This window comes from Salvia hispanica, chromosome 3 (genome assembly GCF_029641045.1).
Source record: "Salvia hispanica isolate PSC_SH4W2 chromosome 3, Shi_PSC_v1, whole genome shotgun sequence".
Taxonomy (NCBI): domain Eukaryota; kingdom Viridiplantae; phylum Streptophyta; class Magnoliopsida; order Lamiales; family Lamiaceae; genus Salvia; species Salvia hispanica.
The window spans coordinates 46,006,421-46,034,156 of NC_142694.1; the positions used below are offsets into that span (position 1 = coordinate 46,006,421).

The 27,736-nt window shown below is 38.5% G+C and overlaps 6 protein-coding genes across 9 annotated transcripts; 3 read left to right on the forward strand and 3 right to left on the reverse strand.

The window, feature by feature from the left end:
- The first annotated feature begins 1,437 nt into the window (after positions 1 to 1,437).
- On the forward strand, positions 1,438 to 6,432 carry LOC125214897 (uncharacterized). Its single transcript, XM_048116110.2, has 5 exons — positions 1,438 to 1,582; positions 2,269 to 4,424; positions 4,537 to 4,657; positions 5,263 to 5,322; positions 5,402 to 6,432. Exons 2-5 carry the CDS (start codon positions 2,344 to 2,346, stop codon positions 6,227 to 6,229), a joined length of 3,090 nt encoding a protein of 1,029 aa, XP_047972067.1. The 5' UTR covers positions 1,438 to 1,582; positions 2,269 to 2,343; the 3' UTR covers positions 6,230 to 6,432.
- On the reverse strand, positions 4,533 to 10,893 carry LOC125214898 (uncharacterized). 3 transcript variants are annotated; one of them, XM_089069351.1, is made up of 4 exons: positions 8,169 to 10,893; positions 7,697 to 7,764; positions 5,997 to 7,013; positions 4,533 to 5,881 (listed from the first exon to the last, which is right to left on the reverse strand). In XM_089069351.1, exon 1 carries the CDS (start codon positions 10,568 to 10,570, stop codon positions 8,372 to 8,374), a length of 2,199 nt encoding a protein of 732 aa, XP_088925477.1. In that variant the 5' UTR covers positions 10,571 to 10,893; the 3' UTR covers positions 4,533 to 5,881; positions 5,997 to 7,013; positions 7,697 to 7,764; positions 8,169 to 8,371. The 3 variants fall into 3 exon arrangements, with proteins under 3 accessions (XP_088925477.1, XP_047972068.1, XP_047972070.1); XM_048116111.2 differs by having other exon boundaries at positions 4,533 to 7,013; XM_048116113.2 differs by lacking the exons at positions 4,533 to 5,881; positions 5,997 to 7,013 and adding an exon at positions 7,069 to 7,614.
- Positions 10,894 to 11,045: 152 nt separating this feature from the next.
- On the forward strand, positions 11,046 to 13,861 carry PPD5 (PsbP domain protein (Mog1/PsbP/DUF1795-like photosystem II reaction center PsbP family protein)). Its single transcript, XM_048113752.2, has 11 exons — positions 11,046 to 11,186; positions 11,285 to 11,466; positions 11,900 to 12,008; positions 12,432 to 12,481; positions 12,649 to 12,716; positions 12,805 to 12,903; positions 12,993 to 13,052; positions 13,140 to 13,199; positions 13,314 to 13,368; positions 13,494 to 13,543; positions 13,654 to 13,861. Exons 1-11 carry the CDS (start codon positions 11,119 to 11,121, stop codon positions 13,750 to 13,752), a joined length of 900 nt encoding a protein of 299 aa, XP_047969709.1. The 5' UTR covers positions 11,046 to 11,118; the 3' UTR covers positions 13,753 to 13,861.
- Positions 13,862 to 14,010: 149 nt separating this feature from the next.
- Positions 14,011 to 17,366, reverse strand: LOC125213292 (uncharacterized). 2 transcript variants are annotated; one of them, XM_048113750.2, is made up of 4 exons: positions 17,115 to 17,366; positions 16,469 to 16,927; positions 14,947 to 15,199; positions 14,011 to 14,661 (listed from the first exon to the last, which is right to left on the reverse strand). In XM_048113750.2, exons 2-4 carry the CDS (start codon positions 16,811 to 16,813, stop codon positions 14,279 to 14,281), a joined length of 981 nt encoding a protein of 326 aa, XP_047969707.1. In that variant the 5' UTR covers positions 16,814 to 16,927; positions 17,115 to 17,366; the 3' UTR covers positions 14,011 to 14,278. The 2 variants fall into 2 exon arrangements, with proteins under 2 accessions (XP_047969707.1, XP_088924360.1); XM_089068234.1 differs by having other exon boundaries at positions 16,469 to 17,366.
- A 475-nt stretch (positions 17,367 to 17,841) lies between these two features.
- On the reverse strand, positions 17,842 to 20,550 carry LOC125211131 (syntaxin-32-like). Its single transcript, XM_048110835.2, has 5 exons — positions 20,107 to 20,550; positions 19,016 to 19,260; positions 18,763 to 18,938; positions 18,324 to 18,524; positions 17,842 to 18,181 (listed from the first exon to the last, which is right to left on the reverse strand). The coding sequence occupies exons 1-5, from the start codon at positions 20,336 to 20,338 to the stop codon at positions 18,022 to 18,024; spliced, it is 1,014 nt and encodes a 337-aa protein (XP_047966792.1). The 5' UTR covers positions 20,339 to 20,550; the 3' UTR covers positions 17,842 to 18,021.
- A 5,429-nt stretch (positions 20,551 to 25,979) lies between these two features.
- LOC148930937 (large ribosomal subunit protein uL5) lies at positions 25,980 to 27,736 on the forward strand. Its single transcript, XM_089067201.1, has 5 exons — positions 25,980 to 26,135; positions 26,245 to 26,352; positions 26,460 to 26,502; positions 26,934 to 27,129; positions 27,315 to 27,736. Exons 1-5 carry the CDS (start codon positions 26,133 to 26,135, stop codon positions 27,511 to 27,513), a joined length of 549 nt encoding a protein of 182 aa, XP_088923327.1. The 5' UTR covers positions 25,980 to 26,132; the 3' UTR covers positions 27,514 to 27,736.

Genomic DNA, 27,736 nt, shown 5'->3' on the forward strand with positions numbered 1-27,736 from the left:
ATTATTATATATTATGATGGATAATCCATATTTAAGCTATTCATCGTAATGATAAATATAATAATATAATTGTTAATATTTATAACTAATAATTTATTAAAAAATTTACAATATTTTTTTTATAAATAAAAAAATAATAAGTATATTTTTAATTAGGTGTTTAAATTAAGTATAAATTTAAAATCTTGATATTCTCCAAACACAGGAAAGTAAAGTTACTAGGAGTCATATTTCCGGGATTCATTTTCCCATGAATCATTTTCCTTGCTAACTTTACTTTCCCGCCAACCAAGCATGGCCTTAAGGTTTTGTTATGGTTTTCTTTGGCGTTGATTTAGTGATACAAAGTTTTATTGTTTGGCCAAGATATTGATCAAGATAATTTTTATTTATTTTTTATTTAGTAAATAAAATTAAAATCAGGAGAAATTTCAAATATACAAAATAAGGTCTCTTCTTTGGCATGGGTTTGAACAAATATACTATAAAATTCAGTGAAAAAAATAGTAGAATGTGGTGCACTAAATATGAGTGAAATTAGTTAATTAAATTTGAGGCACACTCATTATTTATCATATAAATAAACACAGAATTCTGATCGCAAATCGATAAAATGATTAATTGGGATTCCTAATCATAGACAAAAAAAGTATTTTTAAAATTTATAATAAGTGAAAAGGTATAACTTGAACCTTAAATTGACTAGAAAAATGTTACAATTATAAAAGAAGGGTTGACGAAAAATGATGTCATCATAAAAATGGAAACCAATTATATATTTACTCTCCCGTCCCGCAATAAGAGTCTTATTTTGTCATTTCGGTTCGTCCCACAATAAGAATCTTATTTCACTTTTACCATAAATGGTAAGTAGGTCTCATATTTCATCATCTTATTCCACGCACATTTTATTATAAAACTAATATATGACTCATATTCCACTAACTTATTCGACCCACTTTTTTTTTACATTTCTTAAAATCTGTATCACAACTAAATAGGACTCCTATTACAGGACAAATGGAGTATTATTTGCAGAGCTGTACACTCCTCCCTCTTTGTCTCACAAAAATAGATAATTTTTTACTATTTTGGATATGTCTAGTAAAAATAGTAGAAATTTTATTCTAAGATTTTTTTTATCTTTAATAAGATGGATTTCATTCTCGATGAACAGTACTACTCACAATATTATAATAATTATTATTTTTTAGTTTATTAATTGCATATTAAGACAGTGCGAATATATTAGTGCTATGGAACGAAAGGAATATAATTTTATATACAATATGTAAATTTCTATTGTGCTAAAAAAAAAATAAAGTACACCTGCTAAAGAGAGAAAAAAAAAAAACAGATATATACTAGTACTAGTATGATGTAGAGTAGTAGACCAGCTCACACGGTTAACGTGTCATCATGTAACACGAGTTCGAGTACCAATTAGCGCTTTCTCGACCACCATAAATTAGCTTATCTTTCTAGGGTTTCTTCTCTCTCTTGTTGCCAAGAAATGCTTATATCCACCACTCTGCTGTTTCGCTCTCTTCATTCCTAAATTCCCATTTTCTGCATCCATAAGGTAAAGCTCTAAACTTTTCTCCCCATCTACTGCGTGTGCCCCATTCCTATCTGTTTATGCATACCATGACAAAATTTATTCGAATTGGGGTTTTTTTTTCATTGGTTGTTAATGTAGGGATATGGTTTTAAAGACAAATGAATATTTTATTTCGATTTTTGATTTAATCGAATTCGTGCTTGAATTGATTAAGAAAAACCTATAAGAACTAATTCCAGTCGATGTTCTCGATCATGAATATGCAATTGTGGCTCATAAGGCGGTTCAGATTCATTGGGAAGTGGTTCAGATTTAAATCCTTTTATCTGAACGATTTTGAGCTTGAATTTACGATTTTGTTTGTTAATCTGTGCAAATTCGACAAATTTATTATACGCTCGTGTTTCTGATTGTTCAGCTCATGCATTGCATTTTTGTAATAGTCGATTTCTTATTTTCATTTATTGTTTGCCTATTTGTATTTAGAAATAGCTTCTATGGTTTCTTTCATTGATTGATTATCCTTTTTCATATTCAGATTTTTATCCTACGAGATTTTGCTTTTATTCTTGTGGTGTATTGAATTCAATGTTCATGTGATTGATTATGGGCTCTGGTATTAAATCCATTTAGGTTTTAAAGAAAACATGCTTATCTGTTTGTTATCAGCATGATTTGACATTACTATAATGCATCCACATGTGCAGTTCAATTTGGAGGATCAGGAAAGCAATCTCGTCTACATTTGAGCCATTTGCGTATGCTCTACATCTTTGGTGATCATGTCCAACAATTTGGTTTCCCAGTACCCGATCTCAGATAGGCAGTTGGCTCAGATGGAGCATGGTTCTAGCTCTCTTGAATTTCCAGTGCCAGAGATGCCTATGAAAATGGCAGGACAGGTACCAAGCAATCCTGAGCCACAACATTTCTCTGTACCAGTAGATCAAAGTGGTCTATTAGAGTCTCTCTCTGGTGATTCTGGGTTCAATGCCTCATTGTTGCCGAATAATATGTTGGGGCATAATGAATCCTCTGGTGTTGGTATGGGATCAAACCAAGTTTGGATGTCGAACCAGCTAGGTCCGGAGCATGCAATTTCTCCCAACAGCATAGCTGCACAGAAGGCTTCATTCCCATTGAAGCGGAAGGCTGAGATGGAACCGTCGTCAAACAGTGATACTTCTCAGCAGTTTACTGAGCCTTACAATCGGCCAGCACATGTGGGATCTGATGCTAATTCTCCTGGACATCTGCAGCATTCAGCACATCAAAAGAGAACTGCCCAATCCCAGTCTCGATTGGGCTCTCCAGTTACGCCTGTTCAACCTATCAAGAAAATGATGCGGAATGACTCCATGTCTGGTAAGTCTGGCTTACAGCGTGGGCAAACTGGAAAGCGACAAACTGCCCAAACTGGATCTGCATCCAAGGTTCCTTCAGATTCATCCGAAGGAATAAGGTCTAAACTGAGGGAATCTTTGTCTGCGGCATTGGCTTTGGCATGTCAGAACCAGGAGAATGCCTTGATAACTCAGAAAAACCAGCAGGATACACATAATGCCTTGGACCCACAGGATTCTCATGTCTCTAGTTCTAGTGAGGGAGGTCAGGTTCCTGTTTCTGGTTCTGCAGACATTTTCCCTTCCAATGAATTGGCCTCATTTAACAAAACAGGTGGTTCTCAGGTATTCACTGCTGAGCTACCTCATGGTGAAAGTAGAGGGAATGAAGCTCAGGCTTTCCAGGGGTTCCAGTATAGTTTGCCTGATGAGGATGTTCCATTTGGTGATAACTTCTTTGTTAAAGATGATCTTCTGCAGGGCAATGGGCTTTCTTGGGCATTTGATTTTGATATGCATATGGGAGAGGGTAAGGAAAGTCAACATACTGAAAAGTCGCTGAAAGATGAAGCAATTATGCCGAAACAAGAAGTTGCAACTTTGACACCAGAAGACTTGGCTTTCAAAATTGAAGCTGAGCTGTTTAAATTATTTGGTGATGCGAACAAAAAATATAGAGAGAAAGGCAGGTCTCTTTTGTTCAACCTCAAAGATCGTAACAATCCGGAACTGAGAGAAAGAGTCATGTCTGGCAAAATATCTCCGGAAAGGTTATGTTCAATGTCAGCTGAAGAGCTTGCTTCCAAGGAGTTAACAGAGTGGCGTATGGCAAAAGCAGAAGAGTTGGCACAAATGAAAGTTTTACCTGATACTGAGGTTGATATAAGACGTTTGGTCAGGAAAACACACAAGGGTGAGTTTCAGGTGGAAGTGGAGCATGATGATCCCATCGTTGCAGAGGTATCTGCTGGGACTTCTTTGTTGACACGACCTTTAAAGAAAAAAACTGTTGAATCTCAATCTCCTTCTGGAGCTAGCATTGAATATAAAGAGAAGGTTACAGGCCAAGGAAACAGTTTAGAAGGCCCGGATCTCCCGGGCAGCCTGATTATTCAGACGGATGGAACTGATCCAATGCAAGGAATGATGGTGGATGAACTCAAGGATACTGACCTGCCTCCTATTGTTTCGTTGGATGAGTTTATGGAGTCCCTTAATAATGAGCCTCCATTTGAGAATCTATCTGCAGATGGGGGGAAGAAGTCTCCTGTATCATATGGTGAAAGCCCAAAACGTCCTAGCAACCTTAGGGCTTCTAATCGTGTTTCAGAAATACGAAAAGATGCTACCCCCAAAAAGGCTCCTTTAGTCAAGAAACCTAACTCGAAGGATTTGAGTGGTAGTCCTGCAAAAGAAACAGCTCGTCCTAGTGATGTACCGAAGAAAGCTGATTTAGTCTGGAATGGTATCCTTCAGCTCACCATATCATCCTCAATCACTGTTGGTGGCCTATTTTACAGGTTTGTGCATTTGTGGTTCAAAACTAGAAGCATCTTTTTTGTTTCCATTATAACCTAATTAGCTCCTTCCCGATTACATTAAACCACATTTGAAATTCCTTTGTATAAACAGTGGTGAGAAGACATCAACAAAGGAGTGGTCTGGTTCTCTTGAGATCAAGGGCAGAGTTAGAGTTGATGCATTTGAAAAATTTCTGCAAGAACTCCCCATGTCTCGAACACGTGCAGTCATGGTATATCAAGGCCTTCTCCTTTTCCTTGTAACTAATTCTTGCCCCCTCAAATGCTGCTGCTGGGTATTTGGCTTTTTGCCTCCAGAGAAGGCAATGTGGCTTCCCAGTGCTGATACCTCATTACCTTAATCTTTTTTTAGTTTTAGTCTGTATGTACAAAAGCAGCAGCAGTGAAAAAGTCTCCAAAATATATCAATGTTTTTTACATGTTTTCCCAGTGGGGAATTCTATCATGATTTTTGTCAAGAGAAGAAAAAAAGAATTTAATCGTCTAAGAGTAGTTTCTACAATTGCCAGTAATAATCACCTTTAACATATAAACTAAAAATCTTCTGTTATAATGGATGTGTACTTTGTTTAAAGTTTATTTTATTTTCTGGTCGAGATTTAAATGAGTTAGTTGAAGAACTGTGTATCCGTATTCAGAAATTTAATTCTGTAAATTAATACGTCGAATAGCCAAAAACGTTTTCAACGTGTGTTAAAAACAGGTCAAAATAATTGCAGAAAAAAATGTGATAATGAAGTGTTGGTAGCTTTATTTACTTGTACATTTGAATTGCTACTATGCTTTTACTAACCCCACTCTCTCTCTCTCTCTCCAGGTTCTCCACTTCATTTTGAGGGACAAATCATCTGAGGAGCAGCGTTCTAACCTCACTGAGGTACTAACTCCTCTCTATCTCTCTTTCTCTCTCTAGTGTGTTGTTGGAACTTAATGCAGCTGTCCATTTTCCGGTGTAGGCTATTAGCTCGTACATAGGTGACGAGAGGCTGGGATACGCTGAGCCAGTCGCAGGCGTGGAGCTCTACCTCTGCCCGCCGGCTTCTAGAATGTTTGAAATGTTGAACAAGCATATACTCCGGGAACGCCCAGGAACTGAGGAATCCTTCGAAAACGGACTAATTGGTGTAGTTGTATGGAGAAGAGCTCATATAAGCAACGCAATATCACCTAATTCATCGTCCCACCAAAAACACGCCTTCAAAAAGCAACCTTTAGCTGCTCCCCCTAAGAGATTTCATGACTCGCCGAATCTTAATCCTAATACCCCAACTAGGAAATCCCAGCTGCCCCCGGCGGATGACGACGACGATGACATCCCGCCTGGGTTCGGCCCTGGTGCAGCGGAGAAGGACGACGATGATTTACCCGAATTCAACTTCTCCGCCAGGGAATTGAACCCGTCAGCGTCTCGTAATCAACTCCACGGTTTTAAAAAGCTGACAAGACCAGTAGAGGATGTGAGAGAGCTTATCAAGAAATATGGGCAAGGTGGGCCTAGTGTGGTGACCAGTAAGAGTGTGGTAGTAGATGATAGGAGATTGGGGATTGAACCTTGGAATGATGACGACGATGATGATATACCGGAGTGGCGGCCGCAGGCCCCACAACAGCTGCCGCACCACCAGCCTTACGCGGTGCCCCACGGCCATCAGCTGCCGCTGCACTTACATCCTAGTGATGGTCGTACGCCTCCACCTGCTGTGACCCAGCTGCAGCGGCCACCCGGTGGAGCTTGGGCTCCGCCACCGGGTTACCAACATGGTCCGAGATGGAGGCAGTACTAGTTAGCTTTTCACTAGCTGTATATAAATTTTGATGTTTTTTCTTTCCCTAACCACACTTCTGTTTCTTGTTCTAAAGGTTTTCAGTTATATAAGTTAGGTTGTTCAATAGTTTGTTCTTCAATTTCGTGTTTTGTAAAATTATTTAAACGCTTATAAAATTGACACAAATACGAAAGACAATGAGAGATGCAAACTTATATTTCTGTCTCTTGTCATATGCTATATCAATGTCCCAAGATTATGATTTTCTTCAAAATGTATAATTTTGGTTATGTTTCTCATAAACATTCAAGAAAATGGGTATGCACAATGAACCCACACATTGACGTCATTTTAATGGTCACATTTACATCAAGAATTCTTGACACTCTAAAAGGTTCAAAAGTTTGGTCACACTAATCAGCCAAACTCTATTCTCAGTCCAAATTTGACATTCCAGGAAAGGGAATTCAAAATCTTACAAGAGGTGGTAGAAAGTCTTACTGCTTTGCAGATGACAACTTGGGGTGGTTCCTTCCCCTTGAGGCGTCTTTGTCAAAATGTCCGACGTCTTCCAGACTTGATAAGAATGACGTTCGTGTCTTCATCCTGCTATAAAACAAGGGTTGGAGGAGCCCTTTATACATTCGAGCTGACTTCTTTCTTCCTCCCTTTCGTATGATGGCATGCCTCCAGCTTGTATTCAGTCTTCTTACGGTGACCCTTCCCCTCTTGGGATCTTTCGGGGATACTGCTCTATGTGCAGATTGTTTCACCCAGTCGAGCGCTGCTTATTACCCAAATACTGATGAGAAAGGAACAGAAAGTGAGTTAGAAGTTTCTTAATAGCATAAGTTAAAACATGCTTGCAGTGAATCATTTCAACCTTATGCATTGATAAAATGAAATTTAATGCAAATGATATTGATATAAACTCTCTATTAAATCTTGGTTGCCTTTGACACAAAAAGTTCAATTAACAATGGAGAAGTATTTGCAGCATTAGATCTGTATCGAGATGGATTAGGATGCGGTACTTGCAACTATCACACAAAGGAGTGAACAAAGCTTTACAGATACTGAATATGGATGGTAAATTTACAAAGCTTCATGAGGACATATCTATAAATTCCAAATTATGTGGAACAGTTCTAAAAAATAAATAAGCAACATAATTCTCCAGATTCTATAAGCATCCTTTTCATGAACAGGATTGGAGCTGTCACACTTTTGTCTATTTCTTTCCTTTTCTTTTATTATTTCCGAGTTCTTCTCATCTGATAAACATGCTTAACCCCATATCACAAAAAGATATATCACATCCAGCTTCATATATCTTGACTCTCAACACGCACAAATAGAAGATAATGATACAAGCTGATTTCTGTGAATGCACGAGATTTCATCTGAACAAAAATACTACTGAGTAAGATAGATGAAAGCAGCAAGGCATGAAAGACATAAATGCAGTGCAACTATGTAAGGTACCTTGTAATCTTTGAATATGCGTTCTTCACCAGCTCGTGGCACAGGATGTGTAGTTCTGGGATTCTTAACTGCAAAGAAAAAGGAATGGTTGGTAAACCAATTCATCAAAACACTAAATATTTTCATAATCTAACTTCGTGTTTTATATAAACAAACTCTCTACAGCACAAAGTTACACATGCAAACTATTGGATCGGACTAATGGACCAGAATGGACAAGTTCGAGCACTTTTGATGAGTAACACAGGAACTTGCAGCCCTTCCATTCGAGTTCTGATTTCTTGTTGACTTGCTCAATATTTCTATTATTTGGATTTTCCATTTCTCAACCAGATGGCTTAGGGCCTTTCAGGAGATTAACAACAAGACTTTAAAAGGAAAGAAGCACCACCCAATGTACCGGTTTCAGGTAGGATGCTCTTTAGAGATGAAAATGGAGACAAGAAATGAATAGTTCCAGTCAATGACATACCAAGATAACTGGATAGTTGGAGACATATATGACTCTGGACCTGGAGCACGAGTTATTGTCTGATCAATCAAGTTATGCGAATATGCGACGAACACATCTCCAGCCCAAACACTTCCTCAGAGAGAGCATCTTCGGTCGCATGATGAAGAGATGGAACTCATTTTCACCATCCATCTTGTATTCTCTATTAGTACCATCCATTCTCAGGACAATTTACCAAACATAACAAACACTCTCATTTGTAAAGCTTGAGGGGAACCCTTCATCCAACCTTTTAACTTCGCTTCTTTCAATAGTTTATAAGATCCTTCATTAGGTTCACATCCATCCACGTACATGTCCTTAAGCAGATCAATAATTTCCCAGAACATTCCTTTCATGAACATTGCTTTCATAATTGTGTTGTAAATGAAAATATTAGGAGGGATGCCATTCTCTCGCAATTGGTCTCGCAGATGGAGGGCAAGTGCAATTTTGCCTCTTCTGCATAAGGCATGCACGAAGCAATTGTAGGTGCCAAGATCCAGCCTCAATTTACGGCTAGACATTTCCCTTGATAGCTCATCTACCATCAAATCATTTCCTTCATGTATGAAAGCGCGGATTAGAATATTGTATGTAGTCGTATCTGCCAGAACTCCAATCTGTTTAAAATAGTTGAAAAATGTTTCTGCTAATCCAAGTAGATGATTCTTGCAGAGTCCAATAAGAAGGGTGTTCACAGTGACTGTATTAGGCTTGGGACCATTGATCACCATGGACTCCACGAGCTTTAAGCAGTCTGTTATTTTGCCAACTGTACAATAATACTGAATCAGAGATGTTAAGCTCACAACGTCAAGTTTTATTCCTTCATGTTCCATCTGCCACAAAATTCTCTGAACAATGGCTGAATTTCCTAGTTTACATGCAGCAGACAAAACAGTATTCAAGGAAATCAAATCAGGGCCATTGCTAGGCCACAAGATACAATCAAATAACTTGAAAGCTTCATAAAAATTTCTCTCTTTGCACAATCCCTTAAGAATTATGTTGTATGATCTATTAGTAGGTCTAAAACCCTTTTCCATCACACTCTGCATCAAGGACAAAGCTTCTCCAGAATTACTATCACAACACATGGAATGCAGATATATGTTGTAAACGGCAGTATCTACAGAGCAGTGCCTTAGTATAATATTGAGCAACAACTTATTGACGAACTCTACATTGCCCCTTTTCAACATGCCTCCAGCTAATGCGGCATGAGTATACATGTCAGGTGACAAGCCCTTTTGATCAATAAGTTGAATAAGATCATAAGCATCATCTACTCTACCTTGAGTGCAAAACTCACGGAGAACTATGTTGTATACAACTAAGTCAGGGTTATATCCGCTCTCTTCCATCTTTCCCAAAAGGTTCAGTGCCACATCAATTTTCCCGTCATCACAGAGAAACTTAATAAGTACTGTATAAGTGACCAGACTAGGCTTACAACCAACATTTTCCATTTCCTCTAAACAGAAAAAAGCTTCACGCCACAGCCTATCCTTACTAAAACCATAAACCAACGCAGTATAAGAGTAAACAGATCGCACGAATCCCTTCTTTTCTAAGAAACCAAAAAATGCTAATGCGACAAAAGTTTTACTGGATTTACATAAAGCCCAGAGTATGGGATTATAAATAATCCCCCCACAAAAGTATCCCTTTCCTGAAATCTTCACAAACAATGAAATTGCCACCTGAACCATCCCTACATGGCAAAGACCTTGGATCAAGACACTTATATCATACTGACTTGGAATATAGTTGACACTCAACATAATCTCAAGCAACATAACAGCATCAACTACACTTTCTGTTTTCAGTAGCTTTTTGAACAACTTTGACATAATTGTAAATGAAGGGGAAAACCCAGACGCCATCATCTCGCCTGCGATATACATTGCAGCTTTCGATCTTCCAACATAAATGAACCCATTCAAGAGTGTTTGATAAGTTAACAGATTCGGGCTTGGCCCAAATCTTTTCATCCCACTGTACACCTCAAACAACTCATCGAACGACACACTACCCGACTTTAAGAAATACCTGATCATAGCATTATAGTCATAAGTGGTAGGTTTACCCAGAACATTATCCCTCATGAAGTTCAGAGTCTCGAGGGCTTTGGTAATGCACCCCGAGGCAGCATGCCGCTGCATTCTCTGCTGCAACTCTCTGTATTCGCACGATTCCAGCAGCACATTGTCATCTGATGAGAAACCAGTATCTTGAGCAGCACAGCAAGAAGTGGAAATCCTCATAAAGTGGGACAGCGAAAAAAACCATCTTTTTCTCTTGGGTACAAAAGAACATTCTACAGAAAGTTCAGAAATTTTGCATAAACCCCAAAAATTAAACTGATGACTTATCATGCTGCAGCATATCAGCTACATTTTCAGATTCAGTCCAACGCCATTCTCATAAAATCAATCAACTTTGATTGCACCAGATAGCTTCAATGAACAAACAGATGGAACTCCACTTTGGGAAGGAAGAGAGCTGATTCCTCTGCTGAATGAAAAGACGTAAATTGAATTGTGCCCTTCGAAAATTTGGGAAGATGAATTCACACAGAATTTGATTGAATTGGTGGATAAACTCTATTATTAGCTTCCCGCCACGTTATAAATGAGTAATTGAGAGCACTACCTAAACCCTAACCCTTTTTGCCAAGAAATCTGGACGACAACGTTGTAATTTAGTTCTTGTATTTGGTACTGTGATTTTTATTTAATTATTGAATAAAAAATATTTTAATTATTTTTGTTCCTTTATAAATATTTCTCTGTAATGGATATCCAGGAAATGACAATTCTGCCCCAAATAAACCACAAATAAAGTATTCCAAGATGAATAAAGATGCAGTTTTTCAGTTATCTTTAACAATCCACATTACAATAGTGGATGAGAGAAGAAGAGAATGGCAGTTGCAGCTCTTCCTACACTGAAATACCATCATTCTCTCTCTCCAAGTTTTGTCATTTTTGGGTACCCCTTTCCTCTCTCTCTCTAAGCTAAGAACTGCATCAGTCTGTAGCTTTTGCTGTTTCACCTCTACACGTGTTACAGCATTTGTATTTTTGCAGAAATAATGCTCAAAGCATGCCCATTTCAAGGAACCGGAAAGCCCAATTAAGTGGGAAGTCGCGCAAAATAGTTGGATGTTCAAGTAATCCTTCAAGACCCTGTTTGCAAGATGGGATTTTGAGGAGGGATTTGATGTTCTTGGGCTTGTCCTCCTCTCTCTCTCTTGCTTTCCCAGTTTTAGGTAAATGCTGAGGAATATTGTTTTTCCCCTCTTATTTGATTTGGACTTCATAGCAACATGACTGAGTGAATTGTGCAGCTTCTTTCTGACATTGTTGGGTTTTGAATGAATTGTGTTTTCGAGCTAAGATTTTTGTGTGTGAATTTAAGAGTGGCTATATTATCTGAGAGAAAAAAACAGCGTAGGTGTTTGAGGAAAATCTAAGAACATTGCAAGTATACACTATCACTATTATAAAGCTTGGCCTTTTAACAGAAATAGCCTCTCATTAAGAAAAAGTGTTCATAAAGTTTGAGTGTCTTAAGTTAGCACATGCTAATTGGACTGGCAAGATTGATGTGTGGAATTTACTAACAATTCGACACTGTTTTGTCATCCAATGTCTCCAAGAGCTTGCTGACTTTTCTTGGATGTTGAATTGGTAATCGTACAGGCGCTGGTGCGGAAGAGGAACTGAAAATGGATCTATTTGTTGATGAGACAAATGCTTATTCATATTTGTATCCGAAAGCACTGCCTTCCGACAAATTTGTCTTCAAATGGTAACCAGCAGTTGTTTTTATCAACCAAGATTTAATGATTGGTCATTCTGTTTTACCAACTGAATTATATGATACTGATCTAATAGCTTAGGCATTTATGCCAGTCTTGTTATGGTCAATATTTTTTCTTCTTTTTGTACTATAAACTTAGTCCATTGTGATGTACTCCTATGATAATGAAAAGATGGTACACATACACATCATGCCAAAAGCTATTGCAATGTGCATATTTTTGTCTTTCTTTCTCCCATATTGCTCATGTGTGTGTGTGTGTGTTATTCATGTGATGTTAATGAATTATATACTTTACACGAAGAAGACTTGTTTTCCTTCAGTTCACAACGTTTATTACAAAATGTTCTCTATTTCATTTTTCTTCCATCGCTAAATTGTAGGAACCTCACTCTTTTCATCTATTTGAAGGGTGGAATCTAGAAAACCGGAGCGTTATTCATCAGCTGCACCATTGTCCCGTAAGTCACAATAATTATATCTTTCCTGGTCGATTTAGAGAGCTCGTAGTTTTCCATAATTCTGTCTTTTAAAGTAGGTACTCATATGCTAACTGTATTAATCCCTTTGATGAAATCATGATATTTTAACTGCGTTCTTACCCACACATTTCTTGACCACCAAACAGCTGATGCTCGGCTTCGCATTGTGTCTGAGAGGGTTGATTTCATTGATAACCTCATAATTTCAGTTTCGGTAATATGATCATGCAATCTTTATCTCCATAGTGAAAGAAAAAATGCATTTTCCTGACTTTTACTTCTACCTTTACTCCTATATTCAGATAGGTCCCCCTAATCCATTGTTCTTGAAATCTAATGACAAAAGCACGTGGAGTGCAAAAGACGTCGCTGAATCTGTTTTAGCTGACAAGTCTGCACTGGTATTTTGAAATTCATGCAAGCTTCTCTTAGTGAAATACCCTTAAAAACGTGTCGGATTTTGGAATGACGCTCTACTGTTTCACCACAGCGGGTAACTACAAGCCAACGGATGGATGAAAGTTCAATCCTTGATGCACATTCTTCCACAGTAAGTCTGTTTCTGCCAAGTTTTTTTCTTGTTTGTGACAATGCAATCAGTTTTTCTTACACAGGGCTGCTTGTGTTTTTCACTAAGGTTGATAGCGAGCCATATTGGTCTTATGAGTATTTGGTGCGGAAATCACCAACTGAAATGGTAAAGTCTCCTAATTTATTATAAGATGAGTGCAGATTAACAACTAAGCTATTCAACATCAATCTTTATCTTCCTTCTTTTCTTTTCTTTTACTAAAATTTCTCAATGATGCAGGCCCCATCATCAAACCTTTACCGACATTTTGTTGCTGCAACAGCTGAACGCGAAGGTAGGATGTCATACTAGTATCATATTGGTCACCTGGCTTTTTGTATGAAGTGTGTCTGTGTTGTTTGATTGCCATGAATCAGAGCTGAATGGAGTATATTTTTTGCCCTTATTTATGTATCACAGGTTATTTGTACTCTCTCAATGCTTCAACTCTAAGCATGCAATGGGAGAAGGTGAACTCTCAAATCTTTTAACTCCATTTCTCACACAATTGCAGCACTGTTTATAGCATACAGAGGGGATACCGATCTTTTTTATGACCCCTTATTTCCGTTGGGCGCAGATGGGACCATTCTTGGAGAAAACCGTGGCATCGTTTCGCCTTCTTCCTCCTACTGAAAATTATGTTCCTCCTTACAAGGACCCCTGGAGATTTTGGTGAAAGCTGCTAGTGTTATGCAATAAAAAATTGTTTGCTGAGTTGATATGGAAGAGTGCATTATTTGTAATCTCATATTTTGGTCAATAGTTAATTCAACATTTATTTTCTAGCTTTAGCTTTCTAAACCAACCGATTCTGTCATCAATCAACTAATGTTTCCTGCTGTGTGTGTGTGTGTGAGAGAGAGAGAGAGAGGAGTATAATGTATAAGTAGTACCTAATATAAGCCTAAAGATGAGTATGAAATCACAAGAAAAATCATCAGAAAGTTTCAGCACTCTTTAAAACTGAAGAGAGCGGTTGATACACAGCAAGAAGAGTATTGTATAATACATCTGATCTAACGAGCAAGTACCAAATGCAACTGTTTCTCAATTTAAAACGAAAAAAATATAAAGAAACATTTTTGTAAAATTCTATTCGAAGTTCATCTACTACAAAACTAGAGGGCAAGAGCTCCGAGTTTATTAACCACAGAAATCCATCTATCTCCAATTGATCAGAGCTCCAAAGCTCGAATTTTCTCTTACCGGATTGGCTGCTGGTTATAATGGTTCTTCTCCTTCTTTTTGGCAGCTGCAAGTTTTGCGCTCCGTGCTGCAGCCTCCATAGCAACAGCTCTTGCAGCAGAGTCAACCTCCTTGTTCGATTTCTTTTTCTTAGCAGAAGCCACCCTCTTGAGCCGCTCCTTCATATCAACAGCAGAAGTGTCTCCCTCCACATGTTCAGCTTCATCTTGTTCATTATGAGTATCTGAGGTATTGGGCTGGTCCTGAGGTTCCTTCGCCTCTTTGGATGCCTTATCCTTCTTCTTCTTCTTCTTTGCACTTTTGGATTCAGCAGGTGCAGCACTGTCTTTCTTCTCTGCAACTCCATTCAGTTGCACCTCTTTCCCGTCATTGTTCGGGTCTGCAAGACCAAAGATCATATGCTCACTTATATTGATAGAAATCGACTGTATATTCTAACTTCACCTAATCGATGATGCTCTATTTCTAGTAATTAAGTAGGGAAAAACTGAAGCTGCATTATTTGCACCCACACTATGTGACAGGCTCCAAAAATGCATGCAAGATAACAACATAAAGACATGGCAAGAAAATAGTAGTAATTGGTAGCACACCAATCGAAGAACAATTTTCATGTACAACCAGTCCCATGAAGTCATGTAGATGATAGGGATACATCAATTACCGGTTGTTACATCTTCAGCTTTCTCTTTAGGGTTTACTCCAAAATCAGCTAAAATGGCCTCTAATTCAGCAAGCTCCTTTTTTCTTCTCTCCTTCTTGGAAAGTTGTCTTTCTGTTTCCCTAGGTGCTGGAGATTGTTCAACCTGTGTTTCGACTATCGGTTCAGAAGGTTCTCCGACCTCTGTTTCATGATCAGGCTCCTCATCTACATCATCATCACCTTCATCAAGAAGCTCATCTTCACTCTCAGTTTCCTAAATTTTGGATGGAAAATCAAGTTTAAGTCCCAAAAAGAATTTAGTCATTCCACACCAAAATAAAATCAAAGAGGGGAAGAAAGAGCATCAGTATAAAATAATTCAATGGGCAGACATGTAACATCTCTAAATAGACATTACAAATCTACAGCTGCAGAAAGAGCCAATAGGACAAAACCAATCAGTAGAAATTTACAACTGGCAAGGTTAAAGGAGACGTTCGCCAAGTGATTACATTTCAGTTAGTATAAATGTGCAACTAACAAAGATATCAAGAGAGACATACCACAGGTTGTAACAATGCAAAAATAACATGAAAAAACTACATGCTGAGCTATGGTTTTTGTCAATTATGATATTCACTTGTCTGAGATTGTTTTATCACTATAAAAGCAACCAGTAGATACATCTCCTATGATGCTGAACAGGGAGAAGATTAGTGAATCAGGGATATAACAAAGTAAGGATGATAGACCAAAAGGCTAGTCTGCAGATGACTCAGATAGGCTAATCAAAGTTTTTTTTACAAGAAACTAAAAACACTATCAGATAACAGTATAAGTTTGAGGGACAAAAACAATATTACAGTCCACTTTAGGCATTGTGAGTAGACTCAGCACAGCAGGAAGAAGAAAATTCTCGAGTTGATGAAGCATATTGGGGCAACTAATTATATATAGAACAGAAAGCCACAACAAAAAAAATCGTCAAAAGAAAGTAGTACTGGTACAGAAAAGGAAAGGAAAGCAAACATTTAAACGAGAACATATTTTCATATAAATGATAAGACACCAGCTAACCTTTTACAATGAACCTCTGCTAGTAAAGTACGTCATTCATCATACACATTAAGTAACTAGACGAAAAGTGAAAGTAGCAGCTACAAAATGACAACAATGAACACAAATGAAATACCAAAGAATCAGCAAATCTAGGAAATTGTATTTCTCAACCTCACAGTGTAACACAACATGCTCAAATTTTAATTTGGAAAAGAAATTGCCTATTTACAGTTAAGCATAAAATGCAACATACTGAAGGTAACAACACCAAATGATCAATACAAGCCGGGAAACCATCAAGTTGAGGAGTCACACATTATAACATATTAATATGTAGTGCAAATCCAGTTTTCTTTTAACAATCACATGCGGATTTCGAAATGTTAGAATTTAGAAACATTTAATCGCCAAACTAAATAGACAATAATAATATTTTTAAAATGTATTAAGAGCAAAAACAACCAGAATGTTCATGCCTTATTACCTCCAAATGATCTTGTTTCTCTGTTTCATCCACTTTATTCAAACCAGAACCACCCCACATTGCCTGCGGAGGAGCCGTGGTGGCATAGTAATCATCGTCATCCTCGTCATCCACATCCGCCCACGACTTCACTGTCAAAGGTGCCGGAGCCCAGTACACCGGCTTTTCCTCCGCTTTTGATTTTCCAGAAGCAGCGCCACTCTTAGTGGAGCTCTTACTCCCCTTAGACGAACCCTTATCTTTGTCAGATTTCTTCTTCCTCCTCAAAGTATCCAGCGCCGCAAAAACATTGGTGTTGCTCACGGTAAACGATCCCTCATCCCTCCTATTCCCACCACCAACCATTTTCCACCGCGCGTAAATCAAAAACCCTCGTCAACGATCGAAAATCTGAAGCTCAAATGCAACAAATCGCCGATGATTTTCGGGACTGGATTTCCCGAAACCAATCAACAATTACTGCTTCCAGAACAACAAATGAAAACCAAAGCAAGCCGTAATTTAACAAAATTCTCAAAGAAAAGGAAAAATAATCCGAACTATAAGTGAGTCTACCGCGAGATTATTGATCGAACAAAGCAAGCCGTAATTTGATAAAATTCTTAAAAAAAAAAGAAAAAATAATCCGAACTATAGGTGAGTGTACCGCGAGATTATCAATCGAACAGGCGAATATCAGATTATACTGTATATCGAAATTTATTAACTCCCTAATCCTACAGTTCCGATGAGCTCGAAAATCTGATTTCAAAATGTAGGGTTAACACGCAAATAGGGTTTCGAGCAGGAAGAGAGGCGCAGCTTCTAAGGTTTGTTTGGTTTGCGTGTGCGATTTTCTGTGAAGGCTACTTGGTGCATCTAATAGATTGGGGTGGAATTTCGATTTTTGGTGGGATTAGGGTTTGTCTTACCGGATTGGGTTGGGTCGATCTCGGTTGACCTACGATCCAATCCGTACGATTTATCTAGTCGAAGCTTCTTTAGTTTTATGAATTGAAACAAATACTAATAGATAGTTAACTCCATCATTTAATTTTTATATCTGATATTAAAATTATGATCAGTCGGTTATTTTTTTTTAATCGGCTATTTTTGTAGTTGCATAATTGAAATTGACGACAATTAATGAATTTTTTATACCACAGGTGTTCCGAACTCGTCTTTAGTGAAATCAGATTAATTTATTTGCTGATTAAGACCGAAAATCTTCTAACAATTAGCGGGTTTGAATGGTTGATGATGCATCCATTATTTTTTTTGGGCATCTTTTCGATATTGAAGTCAGGTTTGGTGAGACTAATTTTTCATCTAAGATAAATAAAACACCGCAAAAAATCGAAACGAGCAAGCATTATTATACAAACACAGAAGCAAATTAAAATATAAATTTTCCATTACACTTCAAACTGTCTTCAACTTCACTTATAGTAAGAATACACTGAAGCTCGTCAGAAGTAAGGTTCCCGTCCCGATGTACATAAAGAATATTACTACAAAATACTTTGAAAAATTATACGGCCGAATACGAGTTTTGCTTACTGTGCAACAGCTGACTAGGCCACGAAGAAGAGGAATACCATGAGGAAGAAAATCAGCACAAAGAATATTTTGATCATTAGCCACCGATTTGATGAAATGCTATTGAGGTACTTGAGCAAAGCCCCTTGTGCTCCCTCCACGTTTGACAACGTGTCTTCCATGTTCTCATCAATCCTATTAACACGGGTCCAAAACCATGTAAGAAAATGAGCTGGGTTTCTAGAGATTATAAAAACAATGACATATAGCCATGGATTCATAAATGCAAGATCATATAAAATAGTGAAAACAATTAAGAAGTTTTAGTTTGTGCTACCTGATAGAAATCTCTCCTTGCTGAGATACCAATGTAGCCAACTGATTGAAGATACTGCCCAGCTCATGAATTGTCGACTCCACATTTTGAAGAGCCTCGGCTCTACTCTGCATGTAGCTGTCCTGTACGGGAACAATTTGCTGTAGTTGTTGATTTTGTTGCTGCTGCAGCAAAGGCTGGGACTCCCCGTCAACTTGAGTCCTGTTAAAAAGTTTACAGAAAGTAAGCTATGCACGTAACACATAGGTAAATCAGTTTAATTCAAGTTGTTTCCCGCAGTATTAAGTCCTTAAAGGCATCTTTCTAGAACCACATTCGGGACATTAACAAGCATCATCAATTTTTATCAGCATAAATTTAAAAACAGAAAATGCAATGACCAAAATTCATGTAAGCCATGGGAATAGCAACTGGCCGGAAAATTCGTGTACGTGCTTACTTGGGAAATAACTGGGATGAAGTTTGTGTGCCATTGGACCATGGAAGAGGTGTGGCAGCTGAGTTACTAGTTGAAGCCTTTGCAGCCAAAGGACGCTGGCGAACAAAAGGATTTGCATGGCTCTTGGAAGCAGACGACGAAAACAACTGTCTTCTGTTGTCATGAACCTTCAGGTTCTGTTGAAGACCAGGAAACACAGATTGTATTAGTAGCCATCCAGGAATAAAGGTTGATGGTCGAGTTCTGGGTTCACCTCTGTTCGCATGGTTAAAACTTCCTTGAACTCCTTTGTGGTGCTCATCAAACGATTCTTTAGATCATCAACAACAGTAGTAGAATGAGTAGTGGTGTCACTGGAGGTATTCTCATTGCGTGAATTGGAGAGATACTGGAGATCAACTAGACCAGAGTTAAGAGCTGTTATATCTTGCTTGATGACTGCAGTGAGCTCCTGGATTTCCAAGGTAGGATCATCAAACACTGATGTTCTCTTTGCCACTGCAATAGATAAAAACATAACATTATCAAATCATATATCGAGCATGCCAAATTGCCAATCCAAAAAACAATCATAAGCAAGAGGCATACGAGGGACATGCAGTAACATCAATGAATGTGGTGAACTAGCCTATGATTTAGGTGTTTACTTTTGAGTGATAGGACAAAATGATAGTAAAACATAAGATTGAGAATCTTTAAGATGAGATGGTCAAACAAGCTCTAAAGTAATCATTCCATCAAAGAAAATAGATGATTAGCTTGGACTCTTTTCACCTATCTATCCTATCACTAAAGGTAAATGTCCCCTTAAGGTATAAAGGCCCCTTAACGTTTAACTAGATCTTGGTCCATAAGAGCGCAAACATCCGCCAAGAACAAGGCAAATTATGATTTCTTAAAGAGCTCTTTCTTCAAGCACCTAGAGTTTGAATCATTGGTATGAAACTAATACTCTCATGCTCCTGAAAGTAGCAACGAACTAAGGGGCAGATATACATTCTTGTATGATTAAGATATGGTCTGCAAAAGAACTCATATCATAAACTCAAAGATTCAAAACATCGCCGACAAACAATTGATCAGATTTAATTGGTTAACAAACAACACGTTGCACCATCTTTTAACTCCTGTATGGGATGGATCCAATAAAAAATCTCAACCACTCCATACATACATGATACAACAAAATGTTTTCAGATACATGCAATTCAGTTCATATGCATTTGACAATAACTTCTAAAGTTCAACAAATGCAAAGCCGTGATCAGCTCATTAACTAACCAAGAACATCCCATTCCTGGAGAAAAAAAAAATAGCAGGATGGGCTACAATTGAATCACTCACGCTTTGCCAGCTTAGCTAGCTTCTGCGACGTCTGATGAATCCCAAGCCCAATTTTGGATGCCCGCCGGTTGAACTCCGATTGCATCGCCAGCGCCGACCGCGGCGGCTCCTCCCGCTTGGATCCACTGCTGCTGGGCCCATTGTGCAACGATACTGATTTCCTTGCCCTCTCCGCAATCCCTAAAAACTCCTGCGTCCGATCCCTGATCGAAGCATTGCTCTTCACCGACATTTTTGCCGATCAAATTATCAACACCTTAATAACATATAAACTATGCTTGATCCAGAGGGATTTAAAATTAGGGATCGAGAAACAGGAATTCGGAAAATTTAGCCTGGATCTCAAAACCCTGAAATTGGTGAAATGAACGAAACCCTAGATCTGCGTGAAGAGGGTAAAATTCATGTTATGTTTATTTCCGCTGTATTAATTTTCCACCGTAAACCAATTTTCTGCTTCTTAGTATTTAAATCTTCAGTTAATCCAGTTTGATTTCCAAAAATATCATATTGTTACACGTATTTAATAATTTTAATACTCAATATTCTTAAGTTGCTTTTTAATATCTTAAACTCTGAAAGCAAATTCTTTGTTCAACATTACTTCCTTTCTCTGAGAGTATTTAATAATTTTAATAGTGAATATTCTAAAATTAATGATAAGAGTAATATTTTTATAAAGAAGTAGTACTACTACCATATTCATTTTATTAGTTTTTAAAATTGGTGCTGGAACAATTATTAGGGAATGGATTTAAAGAGTACTAACACTTATATGTTTTTTTTTCTTTACGTTAAAAGTAATGCAAATTTTGTTTTGTATAAGAGTACTCTTATATTAGGAGATTAATCGAGCTCAAGAGCTGAAGAAGAGATAAGGAAGTCAACGAGCTCACAGCACGATTGTATTGTGCCTCGCCGATAAAGTTCTATGGGAGGTGGCAAAGGAGACAAGTGCTACTGGAATCTTGGCCAGGTTAGAGAATCTTTATCTCACGAAATCTTTGGCTAATCGGTTGTATATGAAGCGAAGGTTGTATTCCTATAAGTTCTTGGAGAATAAAGGGGTGTTAGAACAACTGGAGGATTTTAACAAAACCATAGATGTTCTTGAGAATATTGATGTGACTATAGGAGATGAGGATAAGGCAATTCTACTTTTAAATGCTCTTCCTAAGTCTTTTGATCAACTGCGAGATGCGATTTTATATGGGAGAGACAGGGCCATCACCTTTGTGGAGGTTCAGACAGCAATTCGAGCTAAAGAAATCCACAAAGAGGGAATGGGAAATGAGGCTAGTTCATCTGTTGCAGAAAGTCTGAATGTAAAGCAGCACAAATTCAAGATCTGATTCTCCTCACTTTCTTCCACACAGTCAGTTGCATTAACCAATTTCTCCCCAGCTTGTTCCTCTTTACTTGAGGTATGTATCTTACCTCTGTCAGAACTCTAATGCAACCATCTTGCATTTTCAGCCTTATTGTGCCTATTCCTTTCACATAGCACACCTGGTTGTTACCAAGAATGACTGTTCCAGAACTCTCATCCAAATCTTCAAACCACATCAAATTAGAGCTCATGTGGAAACTGCAACCGGAATCCATTATCCAGGATCCACCAATGCCATTATCCACCACATTCAAGATCTGATTCTCCTCACTTTCTTCCACACAGTCAGTTGCATTAACCAATTTCTCCCCAACTTGTGCTTGCTTTCTTTTCCAAGCATAGCAATCCTTCTTCAAATGACCAGGCTTCTTGCACCAATGGCAAGACCGAGACTCTTTCTTATCAGCTGGACCAGCTTTAGACGCATCCTGATATTTCTTGAAGGGTTTCTTGAATTTGTGCTGCTTTACATTCAGACTTTCTGCAACAGATGAACTAGCCTCATTTCCCATTCCCTCTTTGTGGATTTCTTTAGCTCGAATTGCTGTCTGAACCTCCACAAAGGTGATGGCCCTGTCTCTCCCATATAAAATCGCATCTCGCAGTTGATCAAAAGAAAGCAAGCACAAGCTGGGGAGAAATTGGTTAATGCAACTGACTGTGTGGAAGAAAGTGAGGAGAATCAGATCTTGAATGTGGTGGATAATGGCATTGGTGGATCCTGGATAATGGATTCCGGTTGCAGTTTCCACATGAGCTCTAATTTGATGTGGTTTGAAGATTTGGATGAGAGTTCTGGAACAGTCATTCTTGGTAACAACCAGGTGTGCTATGTGAAAGGAATAGGCACAATAAGGCTGAAAATGCAAGATGGATGCATTAGAGTTCTGACAGAGGTAAGATACATACCTCAAGTAAAGAGGAATCTGATCTCCCTTGGTCTTCTTGAACGCAAAGGTTGTGTGTTTGCATCTGCTGGAGGGAAAATGGTGGTGACTAAAAATAGCAAAGTAGTGATGGAGGCAGAAAGGAGAGGCAGCCTATACTACTTGCTAGGTGAAGTTCAGGTTGCAGCTAAGGCAGAGGTGAATTCAGTATTTGAGGGCTTGAAGTTGTGGCATAGAAGGTTGGGCCATCCAGCTGAGGGTAGCATCAGGGAGCTGGTGAAATCAGGAATAATGCAGGCTCAGCTGGAGGTGGAGCATCTCAGGTGTGAGGAATGTGTGCTTGGAAAATCAAAGAAACTTGCTTATCCGAAAGGCAAGCACACATCAGCCAAGCCACTAGACTATGCACATAGTGATCTGTGGGGTCCTGCACAAGTGAACTCTACTGGAGGTGGCAGATATTATATGAGTATCATAGACGATTACTCAAGGAAAATCTGGATCTATATACTAAAGGAAGAATTAGAGGCTTTTAGTAAATTCAGAGATTGGTGCACTGAAGTTGAACTTGAAAAAGGTACAGTGCTGAAGTGTCTGTGCACTGACAGGAATATCTATCGAGGGAGTTTGATGAATTTTGTAGAAGCAAAGGAATGAAGAGGCACAGAACTGTTCCACTCAATCCTCAACAAAATGGCGTGGCAGAAAGAGCAAATAGAACTATTTTGGAGAGGGTAAGGTGTATGTTGTTATCAGCGGGTATGGGGAGGAAGTTCTGGGCCGAGGCTGCTTCTACAGCTGTGAAGATGATGAACAAATGCCCATCTTCTAGCATTAATGGTGATACACCAGATTTTAGATGGCATGGAACTCATGGAGACTATTCCAAATTAAGAGTTTTTGGTTGCAAGGCTTTTGCTCATATTAAACAAGGAAAATTGGAGGCCAGGGCCTTGAGATGTGTAATGCTCGGCTATCAATCTGGGGTGAAAGGTTACAGGTTGTGGTGCATAGAGCCAGGGAATTCCAAGATTGTAATCAGTAGAGATGTGGTTTTTTGGGAAGATGAGATGCCATTCCTGAAGAGCAATGCTGATGCTGATAAGAATAAAGAGGTTGCTGATTTTGAGGTGGAGACTGAGGGTGTATCAGCTGATGAAGCTGGTTCCAGCTCTGCTCAAGGTACAGATGAGAGTTGTGCAGATGATAGCAGCACAAGTCGGCAAGATAAACCTCCAGATAATCTTGAGAATTATCAACTTGCTAGAGACAGAGCAAGAAGACAAAATATAAAGCCACCTTCAAGATTTGCAGATGCAGAAATGTTGTTTTATGCCCTCTGTGTTGCTGAGGAGGTTGAGTATTCCGACCCAAATTCATATAAGGAAGCAATTGAGAGCGAGCAAGCAGATAAATGGATACTAGCCATGATAGAGGAGATAGAGTCTCTTCTCAAGAATGGGACCTGGGTACTGGTTGAGAAAGTGCCAGGTAGAAAAATTGTGAGTTATAAATGGATTTTCAAGAAGAAAATCGAGTCAGCTGAAGGTGAGCATGTCAGATTCAAGGCAAGACTAGTTGCTAGAGGTTTTACACAGGAGCAAGGGGTGGATTTTAATGAAGTTTTTTCCCCTGTTGTGAAGCATACTTCCATAAGAATACTGCTTGCTGTGGTTGCTAAAAAGGACTGGGAACTAGAGCAACTTGATGTTAAAACGGCCTTCTTGCATGGTGAGCTGGAAGAAACAATATATATGGCTCAACCCGAGGGTTTTGTCAGTCCAGGAGATGAAGGGAAGGTTTGTTTGCTCAAGAGGAGTATCTACGGGCTGAAGCAGGCAAGTAGACAGTGGCATAAGCGTTTTGATGATCACATGCTCAGTTGTGGATTTGAAAAGTCACTTTATGATGAGTGTGTATATATCAAGAGAAGAAATGGTGTTCCTGCTGCTTATCTTTTGTTATACGTGGATGATATGCTATTGGCAGGGTCTTGCAAGGAGGAAATCCAATCAGTTAAGGATGACCTGAAAGCTGCTTTTGAGATGAAGGATTTAGGCCCAGCCAAGAGAATATTGGGTATGAACATCATCAGAGACAGGCAAAGGAAGATGATATGGCTCTCACAATATGACTATGTGTCCAGGCTGTTAAAAAGATTCAAGATGGATAATGTCAAGGAAACAGCAACGCCATTAGCCCAGCATTTCAAGCTATCTACAGATCAGAGGCCAAAATCAGAAGCTGAAGCTGTAGAGATGCAGAAAATCCCATATGCAAATATCATTGAAGGGATAATGTATGCTATGATATCAACAAGACCAGATGTAGCACAATCTGTAAGTGTGATTAGTAGATATATGTCCAATCATGGAAGGGAGCATTGGTGTGCATTAAAATGGTTGATGAGGTACTTGAAAGGAGCTGGAAATTTTGGCATATTATTCAGAGGAGATGATGAATATAAGGGAGATGTTGTAGTTGGATATTGTGACTCTGATTTTGCAGGAAACCTTGATAATAGGAGGTCACAATCTGGGTACATATTCACTATGTTTGGAGCAGCTATTAGCTGGAAGTCAAGTCTCCAAAGTGTGGTTGCCTTGTCAACTACTGAGGCTGAATTCATGGCGCTGACTGCAGCGGTGAAGGAAAGCTATTGGGTTAAAGGCATTGCTGGAGATTTTGGTTATGAGCTAGATGCCATCTCGATTGGCTGTGACAATAACAACGCAATTTGCTTGGCAAAGCACAAGGTATATCATGAAAGGAGTAAACACATAGACGTTCGTTTACACTTTATCAGAGAAGGGATAGAAAAAGGAAGTGTGAAAGTGTTCAAGGTTCACACGGATGACAACCCGGCTGATATGTTAACTAAGCCGTTGCCGAGAGAGAAATTTGAGCTCTGCAAAAGATTGGTGAATGTTTGCAGACTGAAGTCTGAGTAAGCCTTGATCAATCAAGGTGGAGGATTGTTGTGTGATTGATCAATGCGTGAGTAATTGAGCTTAATCGAGCTCAAGAGCTGAAGAAGAGATAAGGAAGTCAACAAGCTACAACAGCCGTTGGATGAAGATTAGTTAGATTGTTCAAATCTTGACCGTCCTTTTACTAGTCTTTAGATAATTGTTTGAGATAGATAAAAGGCTGTTAACTAGTTGATTAGTGTATCTTCCCAAAAATATACAGCTCGTTTCCTCTGTTCAATTCAATAAGATCTCTTTATTTTTCTCCCAATCAACAAGAGTGTTCTTCGATTTCTTAGTTTCTGAATTCAATTCTCAACAATATCAAGTATTATCTGAAGATGCATATGATAAAAATAACTACAGTGAAAAAGTGATGCACGTGACATTTCAATTATCTTTGTCAACTCAATTTTGGGGCTATAACTTATATGCTATATTCGACATTTAGTGACAAACCAAATCCCATAAAGTTTGTGTACTCTGATTAGGTTTAATTGAAATGGATGGGAAGATGAAAAAACAATAATGTAAGTTGAACAAATTTGAGCTTATGTAAATTAATTAAAAGATTTTGAATATAGTTTTTGAGCTGTAGGATACTGTATTTGTGAAGTGTGAATTAACGCATGAGGGGCACAGTGGACATTTCGGTCCAGCCCATAATCACATGAAAACCCTAGCTCAATCCCCTCCCGCTTGATATTTAGGGGTTGCAGCTCATTCTCACTTAAACTCCTGCCTCCTCCGCCATCTACTGTTATTCACCGCTGCGTAGCAATGGTTAGTGCCGCTACTTGTGCTCTCGCATCTGCATTATCCGCGAGCATGTATATTCGCTTTCGAGGCTCGATTGATTTGTCTAATTTCGCGCATATTTGTCCTCTTGTAGGCTTCAGAGAAGAAATTGTCGAACCCGATGAGGGAGATCAAGGTGCAGAAGCTGGTGCTCAACATCTCCGTCGGAGAGAGCGGAGATCGTCTCACCAGAGCTGCTAAGGTACCGCACACATTGAGCTACCGCCGCCGAAGCTCTGAATTTTTTCATACTGATTTGTTTTCGTGATTTAATGTTTTTGGATTGATCGATTTGATTTTCTCTGATAGGTGTTGGAGCAACTCAGTGGTCAATCTCCTGTTTTCTCCAAGGGTAAATTCCTATACTCGTATTTTTCCATTACACTACTAGTAGTATTATTATTTTTCGAGAATATGCTTTTGCTGTTTGTACATTTATGTATTTTTCTAGTTTTAGAAGTATTGAGAAGCATGAATTCTGCAATATTAACTTGTTAATACTGATTGGTTGCTAGAGTAGTTTTAAGCATTTTGTACAGAACAGATAAATATATGAATCACCTAGATAGCAGAGCCGGAGTAGTTCTAACTTCTTCTACTTTTTTTTATGATGATCCCATAAATAGTAGCTTGAAGCATTTTTTTAATTGTGATGGAGTATATTGTTTTAAGTCATGGCTGATGGCTGTCGAGAATCTTATCTGTATAGATTGAAGCTTATCAAATGAAAATTTTAAACATATGTTGACATTAGTTGAATTTGTTCTCTCTCATGTTTTGCAGCAAGATACACTGTTCGATCTTTTGGGATCAGGAGAAATGAAAAAATTGCTTGCTATGTCACGGTTAGAGGTGACAAGGCTATGCAACTCCTTGAGAGTGGCTTGAAGGTCAAGGAGTATGAACTGTTGAGGAGGAACTTCAGTGAAACAGGATGCTTCGGTTTCGGTATCCAGGAGCACATCGATCTTGGGATTAAGTAAGCAAATATGTGATGTGTTCTCATATACTTTTCAATTAATAGTTGTAGACCTGTGTAGCATAATTTGCATGTATGCTTTTTAGGTTTGTATGTGACAGATACATTTTAATTTGCATGTTTCCTATGATGCTACTCTTTTGAATTATGAGGATTTCTAACATGTCACATCAATAATATTATAGGTACGATCCTTCTACTGGTATTTATGGTATGGACTTCTACGTTGTCTTGGAACGCCCTGGATACCGTGTGGGTCGTCGCCGTAGGTGCAAGGCCCGTGTTGGAATCCAACACAGAGTCACCAAGGAGGACGCAATGAAGTGGTTCCAGGTGAAATATGAAGGTGTGATCCTGAACAAGGCATCCAACATTGGAGCTTAGACTGAGATCAGTGTCTCACCCTTTGGAATTAAAATCTTTAAAGGTTTTGTTTGTTTTATCTTTTTTGCTAAAATTTTTGTAGAATTATATCAGCAGACAGGTCTTACTCTCATGTTGAGATTAAGTTATGTTTGATATTTTATTACTGGTGTTAGATATGCTTATGAATGTTGGTACTGTTATGAAGATCCAGATTGGTTTTATATCATTTAAATGTTCTTTA